We start from the raw sequence: 9,212 nt of genomic DNA, 5'->3' as shown, positions 1-9,212 counted from the left end.
CAGGAATGCAGCCAAGCGTGGGTTGTTGAGGTTGATGAGAGTGGATCAAAGTACCAGCATCAGGTTTGGCATTGGGGGTGCTGAGGTGCTTGCAAGCCTTGTGTGGGTTTTGTGTCACTTCTACCATGCAGCTTCTTGAAGATATTTTGCAGCCAGTGGTTTCCCTTGCTCCCGAGGCTCCTCTGGCAGCATGAAACCTGTACTATTTGCCTGTAGCAGGCAGGAGCTGCTTCTCTGCTGGCCAGATGAGGCTCTACAATTGCTTTTTAGGTGCTGGAGCTGGTTGGAGGGAGCACAAGGTGGCAGCCCTGTGAGTGCACCTCATACCAAGCATGAGACTTGATAGGTCTCACCTTGACATCTGTCTCTAAATTCTGCCTTCTGAGATGGGAAGCATCACCCACCATCCAGTTTCCTTACAGCACTTCTGTCTTGGTGCCTTGAGCGCACAAGGGTGTCACATCTGAGGTTTCTTTGCCTGAGCTCTCCCATTTCCACTCAGATTTGTGGCTGGACGCTGTGTGGGGAGATGTTTTGGAGTGAGTTTCCACAGGCTGGCTGGCTGGAGAGAGCCTGTTGGTTTTCAGGGCTTGGATCCTTCCTGACTGCATTGTAAACCCCACAAATAATGAATGCTGGTTTTCAAACTAAGAGTTCCTAGTTCCCTGCCAAGCAGATGTGATGATTTGGCTCGCCTGTGGCAGAGGCTCTCATGAGAAGCTTTTGTTTATAGCGAATGACGCGCTGAAAATGCGTGAAGCTCTCTGGTAGCTGCGACGCTTGTGTAAGTTGGGCGTCCTTGGCTGGTGTGTGCATATATGTTTGCATGGTTAATTGGAACAAGCTCATCAGATGGGTATTCACGAGGTGCAGCAACAGAGGACACCCCCAAAGGCATTGTTGGAGCTGCAGCAACATGGCGATTTGCCCGCTGTCTTGCATTGATGCCATTAGGGTCCTCCCTGGGCGAGCAAAATAGAAATTAAACTCTTACTTTGTAAGTCAGCATGGAAACTTCTTTAATCCTTAACCAAGAAATGATTAGCTTGTCTGCAGCGTCTAAATTAATTTATCTGAAGCTCATGGAACATTAACAAATGCTGCTCTGAGGTGTATTTTCTAATACTGCCGCAGTCGTTCGCTGCGGAGCGAGATGTTTAAGAAATAGGTGGGCTGCAGTGATTTGCAAGGCTCTAACCTGACCCAGGCATTTCAGTGGCATTGCAAACCAGCAGAGTAGAGACCAAGTTCACTGATTAGGATGCTGAGAAAGTTAAGGGTAGAAGGCATGTTCTCCACTCCAGCCTAGAGATGAAGAAATCCCAAAGCCACAAATGCTTGAACATGCATCCGTTCCTTTGGTGTGGAACTGGTTAAGGTGGTAAACTTCCACTCTTCACTGGGTTACTGGACCTTTCCTATCATGCTGCTTACGTGATGAGATGCTGCTGTTGTGAGAAGCTTCTCCACACAGCACCCTGAGCCAGTGCGGTACCTGCCCGTGTCAGAGCACGAGGAGCTCAGCAGCAGAGAAGTGAGTAGATTTTACCTAATGTCAAGCTCTGAACTCTCTCCTTCCTTGAGGTCCTGGAAGAATCCTCCTGCTCTGCCTACAAGGCTGTAACAGTTGAGGAGAGGCAACTCTGGGCAGCCCGATTTCCGAGTCCTGTCGGTTGCCTTCCAGGTTCCGCTGGGCTCTCGGAAGCCACCAGCCCAGTGACAGTTACTGCTGTGTTGGTGGGAGCCACGGTCACTCCAACGGTTCCCTGGCCGGCTCCAGGCTCCACCAAATAGCCCGTGGTGATTCAGGAAGCCAGACTGGGCACTACACAAAGTGAATCCTGCTGGAGAAGCACGAATTCACTCTCCTAAGGTAGTGTCTGGCCACCGGGCAGGAAGGAGGCAGTTTTGTTGGCAGGGTTGCAGCACCCCTGTGATACTCAGCAGGATTTAACTATATACCTGGTCTAAGAGTCTGGGGAGTTAGAAGGGTTTTTAAGGGGTTCTAAAATGGCTGTGCAACTTGCAGTGGTGGTAGACTTCTAGCTTAGCTGCAGATACTGGAGGAAAAGGGAGCCTTGGGGAAGAGGCTGAAGCTTGGATATCCTTGGTGATCTTCAGCTTGGCACCCTGCTCTGATGCATCTTGGTTTCCTGAGACAAGTCAGGAACTTCTACCCCAGCTTTGGGCATATTTCTTCATTGCTTGTCGAGGTGGTCTTGGCTGTTGTGTCCTGGCACAGCTGATTCCTCTGGGCATTCATGCTCTGAACCTAAAGCTGAGGTGCCAGAGCTGTCTGTGCCCCGAGCCTGGAGCGGAGAGGGAATTGGAATCCTTCCTTACCCTTCTGGGGTGGGTAGAGGGCTGTCCGACCTGGGCAGGATGGAGATCTCCCCCCACAGGCAGGGGTGGCGGGCTGGAAGTGTGCTGAGTCGTGGCTGCTGTTTTGTCCTGCCTCTACGGGGAGACGCGGCAGATTTCTTCGTTCTGCTCTTTTCCTCCTAATCCGGGAGGCCGATCCCTGCCGGCCCGAGGGAAGTGGAGCCGTGGGGCTGGGAGGGGGATGCGGAGGTTGGAAACCGTCTGGAAATAAGCATTGCGGGCATGATGAACAGGATTAATTTCAAGTGACGTGAAATTACAGTTAGAAAATTGGAACGAATAATCCAGTTATTCTCAAGACCCAATAATAAAATACTGAAATCCAGATTAATGTTGTATCATCCCCATTAGATTTATCTCAAAAAATAGTTATTTCCAGCTTTAAATCCAGCTCTTGCTGCAGCACGTCCTCATGTCCATAGGACAGCGCTGTGCTCCTGTGTGGTTTGGTTTTTTTTGCAAGAATGAAAGGAAATGGCAACCTTGTTGTTTCCTAATGCTGTAGAGGGCCCAGTACCACAAATGTACAATATTGTAGCTGTTTGGGGAGTAAAGGGAGTAAAAAAAGTAACCATGAAGTTATTGCCCTGCAGGATGTGGGTAAAACTGGAGGGGAAGGGAATGGTCATATTTGTATGGATGATGTTTTGCTGTGTACAGCGGGTCCACACAAAGGTGATGTGGAACAGAAGGAAGCAGAGAGGAATATGATCTGTGCTTTCTTAATGTCAGGATGAAAAAAATTTGAGGGTAGAGCTGGGTTCGAGAGCACTGGTCTTTCAAAGGCCCAGAAAAAAGTGGGCAAATCCATCTCTTCCTTGGTCCAGTTAGCCAGAAATGGGGGAAATTACTTCTAGTCCAAAGTAGTGCTTAGCTAATACTGTACATGTTTATCTTTTGATTTTTGTCAGTGCTTGAGACCTGTTTTCTGGGGTGGTCTTCTCTTCTTGCCCTTTCTTGCACACCCACCTTGCCTGACGGACTAAGAGAGGTGGTCGGCAGGCCAGTGGTCAGAAGAAGAATGGCCTGTACATCGGTTAACCCATCCTTCTTGTAGGATAAGGATGCTGGAGAAGAACCGCCATTAGGCTAATGTCTAAGTGGCCCTGCTTTCCCATACGTTGCATTTATATTTGCGCTAATTGCTCATGTTCCTTTAATGGTTTCATACTTATTTCTGCTGTTACAGCCTCTCATGCCTGTAGGGAGCCTTGAGTTTGGGTGTTCATAAGTGAAAATTAGGGCCCTCATTCTCCATGGAGAAATGCTCTTGGGCACTGTGGTAATTTCATGCCTGGAAGGAGTCATATTTGCTGGATAATTTTTGTGACTTAAAACAACCGAATTAGCCTTGAGAAACTGTAGTTCTTAATAGTAGTATTGAACTCTGTGCTCCATTAGAAACATCACCAGGCTCCTTGCGCAAAGGGTGGACGTTTGGTTTGCAAAGGAGGAAAGTGGTCTGATTTTGTTAATGCTCAGGGCAGCGGCGATCCCTGGGTTTAAGGTTGCTCATAACACTGAGCACTTGGGCTCAGGCACAAAGTCACATCGGGATCAGCTGCTCTCGCAAAATGAAGCTGCTAAGTGACATTTACCTTCTGTTCCCACCAAGAAAAGCTTTTGAAGAATAATAAAGGACAGTTTGGATATTAATTGGGATTTGGTTAATAATTCCAGTAAATAGGGTTCCAAAAGTAATGGAAGCGGGGGGGAAGGTGAGAAGTGCCGGCAGGCCCTGGTATGTGTTTGTGGCTCCTGGGTCTGTGCCCGCAGCAAAAGGCTGTTTTGGCTCAGGGGATGTTTGTTCTGGGGTTTTACTTCTATGGGTCTTAACTCTGCCACTTAAATATGGTCTAATCATGAAACAGGGTGGTGAGGCCTTATGTTACCTGCTTACGAAGGATGCCCCAGCCTGGAGACACAGGTGTATCCTTCAGGTTTGCCATGAATGTGTTCAGAAAACGTGTGGATGTGGTGCTTTGGGACATGGTTTAGGGGGCATGGTGGTGTTGGGTTGACAGTTGGGCTTCATGATCTCGAAGGTCCCTTCCAACCTTAATGATTCTGTGATTCTGTAAATGGGATTCTGGATTTTCAAAGTCCCGTCGTTGCTCCTTCCAGGTGAGCTGAGACATGGCCACCGGCAAGATCCATCGGACTGTGGCGTCCTCCAAAACGGCTCATGGGTTCCAGAACAAAGTGATAGCACCTCGTAATCCGAAGCTGGTCAGGGAGGCAGAGGAGCCTGTGACCGTAAGTACCTGCTGGGGCCAGGTAGGAACCGTGTTAAGGCTGGAAACCCCCTCTGTGTCCCTCCCGTTGTCTAGCAGCACTGTGAAGCCGGACACCACCTCCCTATCTCTTTGCTGCCATGCCTCCCTCAGAGGTGGCAATTGTCGTGCAGTGGGGGCCGGACTGCATGCTGCTTTGGGAAAAGTCCAGTATCTTGCCTGGATGTGTCACTGGAGTGAAGTTAAACACGTGGACTGGGCATTGCACTGGAGTAGCTGAGGTGTGAGCATGCGCTGCTTTCCATCCTCATTGCATGGGCAGTAATATCTTCTGTCACATAGGCAGGCTTGTGAGTGCTGCTCTGACCATGCCTGTCCCCCAGGCAGCTGGGCATGTGGTGACTGCTCAAACTCTGCCTGAAGACTTGAGAGACGTGGCTGCTCCCGGATAGAACAGGTTCTGAAGCAGTTGTTGTATCTCATATCCTATGTGGAACACAGATCCAGCCCTGCAAACATCAGTGGAGTCAGGGCAATTCCTCCTTCCCATCCACAAATGTCCCCTTCGACTGGAGCTCACCTGACTGGAGATGACCTAGTGTTGAAGGTGTGTTGAGGCGATATCTCTGTATACTTCTGTGGAGGGGTCTGAGGCCAGAAGAGAGAGAACAAACAGTAATTAAAAAGACAGAACTAAAACTTGGACTCATTCTCCTCCACCTCAGTCTTGGCACAATGCTGCTTTTCTGCTTTCCTCCAATTGACCCAGCAGTGATGTGGCTGTGTGCGTGTTGGTAGTGAGCGTTGCACAAGGGTGGGGTTAGGGGATTTCTGAGAACTCCTCCCTGCTCTCTTCAAAGGTCACTGGCTCCATCCAGCAAAACCAAAGAGGAAACGAATACCCGAAGAGCACAAATCCCCAAACATGTCACATCAAATCATGAAGGAGAAGCTAATGGGACAGATTTGGTTAGAGCATGTGTTCCGCTCCATATGATTAATTTACTGATGTTAAATATTTCAGCAGGTAGCTTACGGGACTTCCAGGACTATCCTAGTGGCTATGATCACAAATTATTTATCAGTGGCACTTGAACAAGAAAAGCCTTTCTGAACAAAGGCATTTCTGGAACTCTTGCTGGTGTTTTGCATTTCAGCTGACTCCCTCTGCCTTCCTGAAGGAGATGTCTCTTACCACCGAGCAGAGGCTGGCCAGCACTCGGGAGATGAGGCGGCCCCAGATTATCCAGCTTCTAGACATGAGTGAAACCTCCCATCAAAAGGTAGCCTTTTCCTGCCCTTTTCCTTGCTGTTTGTGACATTTGAAGAAGGTGCGTTGTTTGTGATGGGCTTGCCTCCAGCTTGTTTAACACCTCGGTGTCTAGGTCCTGTTGTCCTTTCAAACTGCTGCTGGGGGTGGAGTTCATTCTGCCGGGGGAAAGGTAAAATGTTTTTCCCCGGTGAGATGTTGAAGTCCTGATCTGTGCTAAGCCAGTATAAATCTCTGAAATTTGCTGGAGTTTAGCTACCATCGCTGAAGCATGGTGCTGGGGGAAGGCTGGGGCAGGACACAAGGGCACAAGCTTGCCATTTCCCATCCTCCTTCTGAAATAGCCACCTCTTGCTTTGATGTAGTCACTGTCAAATGCTTGGGGTCATAGGGCTCCCTCAACGGTGGCGGTGCTGGCCTTTGAAGACTGAGGGCCTATGGTAGTTACTCAAGGTTTAACAAAATCAGTAGCATTAATGCTTTGGGTTGGAAGAACCTTAAGAGGGTGTTAGGTTTGCAGGAATTGCCCCCGGGGAAGAGTGGGGTGGATGTGCTTTATCTGGATCAACGTTTACTTAGATGTATGTTTAAAGCTGCTTTTCTTACCGGACTGCTCAGTATAACACACAGTCCGAACGGGTAGATTACCGAGGTAGGCTGTAGAGTGGAAAATTGCAAGAGACCTGTAACAAATTGGTTAAGGACTGCCCCAGACAGCACAGGAGGTCAGGAGCGCATCAGATGAGTGCACAAATAACCGGCAGTGTGCTGCAGCTACTGGCTTTAGCATGACCGTGATTTCTGTGGAGAAGGAGACCTGCTAAAGACCTGTGTCTTTAGTGGGAGCAGTGCAGCTGGAAGAGGGGAGACAAAGCAGGCAGGAATTTTCTCAAAGGAATGCCTCTGCTCTGTAAACACTTGCTGTTTGTGGATATTTTCAGATGTGTTTCTGTGGTGGTATTAAATAAAACAGCAGTAACAGAATACAGTAAAGCATCCATTTAAAGCTGATGGAAAAAGGAGATACCAAGTCCAGTCTTACTCAAGTTGCCCAGTAATGCTGGGAAAAGAGCTGATCCTTACGACCATCCAGTGTTCACCTCATTTGTTTTTCCTACTACTACTTCCCAGGGAAGTCATCATCCCAAGGAGTCACTATCACTGGTGGCATTCAAAAAATGTGTGGACGTGGTACCTGGGGACATGGTTTAGTGGGCATGGTGGTGTTGGGTTGATGGTTGGACTTGATGATCTTAAAGGTCTTTTCCAACCTTAATGATTCTGTGATTCTACTGTGCTACTTCCTTTTTGGCCTTACCTCCTCCGGTGCTGTTTTCTCCTTACTGGTTTCTAGACTGTCTATCAAAAAAAGCTATTTGGGGATGTATGGGACTTGGTCTGTCTGTCTCAGTAAAGATATCCCAAAACAGTCTCCTATGGAGTCTAATGCAAATTTTTATGTTTCACTTGCTCCATGAGTGTTCATGGGGCTCTCAGTAAGAGCCCTGGAGCTCAGTGACCACATTAACACAGGGCTCTGCTGGCGGTAAGTGGTGCCTTGTACTTTGGAGAAGGAAACCTGGAGAAACACCTACCAGAAGAGCCTGTTAGCTTGAGCCTGCTCAATGTGGTCCAGAAACTTTTGATCAGCCCAGAACGTGAGTGGGTGAGCTACTGTCTCCCTAGAGTGAGCTGGGCAGACATATTCACCAAGAGTGTACTTCACTGGGGATCAATGTAGGAGTCTCATTCACAGATCTTTCTCCCAGCAGCTGAACCTCTCACTGCTCTGTCTTGTATCTCCAGTTCTCAGCAGTTGACCTGGAACAGAGCTTGTTTCAGCCTTTCCCATCAGAGGTGGTATTTCAGAGATACGTCCCCTGCGAGGTCTATGAAGTGCCACTGATTCTGAGGAACAATGACAAGGTAAGTGCTGGGACGCGGAGGTTTAACACCTTGCTGAAAGAGGAGAGTGGCATAATTCTTGTGGTATGCAGCTTAGCAAGTTATCTGCTGCAGCGCAGCACATCCAGAATAAAACGTTTTTATTTTGCAAGATGGTGGAAATCTTCCCGTGCTGGGAATTCTCCCCCCGATTTTGTCCATGTGCTGGTGGCATCTAACCCAAACGAGCTTTTCGAGTAGTCACCCTTCCTCTTGGAAGCCTTGGATTGATGGGAATGTTGAGGGCTGGTACTTACCTGCTCTAGTGCTTTACCACCATGTCCTGGTGGCTCCTTGGTTAATCTTGTTTTTTGGCAGGGCATCTCTGCCTCTCGCAGCCTGTTTAGCTGCCTCTGCACGGCTCGCTGTTGAAGCACAGGGCTTGAGTCTTCTCCACCTTATGCTGGAACAAGTTATAATTAGTGTCATTAGCACTCCAGGAAAGGTGTTCTGAAACAGCGGTAGAAACAGACTGATTTAGCAGCAGCAGCGGGAGGCCTTTAGGTGCCACTTTAGGCTCCTGCTAAGCTTAACTCGGTTCTGCTTGGGCTTTTCTAAGACAATGTGGCTCTCCGCTTTCCCCTGGGCAAACCGCAGCACATCCAGAGTAACGCGCTCTTGAAGGTCTCCACCTTCACTTGAAAAAATTGTGATCCTTTTGAGATTTCCCAAGAAAGTTGAGAAGGGAGAAGTTGAAAAATATCAACAATTTTCTTCCACCGCAAAGAGGAAAATTGAGACCTTTTGAATTTCAGCAGGGAAAACATTTGCTGGAGTGAGGCATGTGCCAAGAGCAAGCTGCTGGGAAAAAGACAGGAGGGAGGAAGGGAGCTGAGTTAGAAAGTGCTCTGGGAGAGGACATTATACACGCAAAGGTTTCTCATGACACCTAACAGTAAGTGTACTGGAAGCAGAGAAAGGTCAGGAAAAGAAAGGTGTAATTAAAGATACTCCTCTAATGGAGAGTAAGATGTATGCATGAGAGGAGGCAGGATGGGAAGATGGAAGCGTACACGAGAGCAGGTGAATTAACCCCCTCTCCGAATATACCTGTTGGGGAAAACAACCAAGTGGGTGACAAAAAACTGTCAGGACACATTGCAGGTGGAGGCACAGCAAGAGAAGTCAAAGTATATTCTGACATAACAGGTTTTGACAGGGACATGACTGAAAATGGAAGACCCTGTGGCAAGGAAGGAGGTAGATGCAGTCCCTCAGTTGTTCATGGAGAATACTGTGCCATTCCCAGTCTGGCGTTTAGCTTGGGCATATTGGAAAGACACAACATGGATGCCCATGCCCAAGGGATGCCATTCATGTGGTCCACACTGATTCAGGCCACTCTTTGCTGTAGGTATCCTCTTTCCTGAATAAAATGTGCC

At 48.4% G+C, this 9,212-nt stretch overlaps 1 protein-coding gene across 1 annotated transcript in view; it reads left to right on the top strand.

The window, feature by feature from the left end:
- Positions 1–4,518: 4,518 nt before the first annotated feature.
- LOC104621385 (hydrocephalus-inducing protein homolog) overlaps positions 4,519–9,212 on the top strand; it is a gene marked incomplete at its 3' end in the record, with an annotated part of 34,639 nt that continues 29,945 nt past the window's right edge. The window contains exons 1-3 of the mRNA XM_010287854.1: positions 4,519–4,638; positions 5,774–5,899; positions 7,693–7,812. Coding sequence (XP_010286156.1) covers positions 4,519–4,638; positions 5,774–5,899; positions 7,693–7,812 — 366 coding nt within the window. The remainder of the gene's footprint in view (positions 4,639–5,773; positions 5,900–7,692; positions 7,813–9,212) is intronic.

This window comes from Phaethon lepturus, unplaced genomic scaffold, assembly GCF_000687285.1.
Source record: "Phaethon lepturus isolate BGI_N335 unplaced genomic scaffold, ASM68728v1 scaffold34685, whole genome shotgun sequence".
Classification (NCBI taxonomy): Eukaryota; Metazoa; Chordata; class Aves; order Phaethontiformes; family Phaethontidae; genus Phaethon; species Phaethon lepturus.
This window is presented reverse-complemented; position numbering and strand designations above follow the sequence as displayed.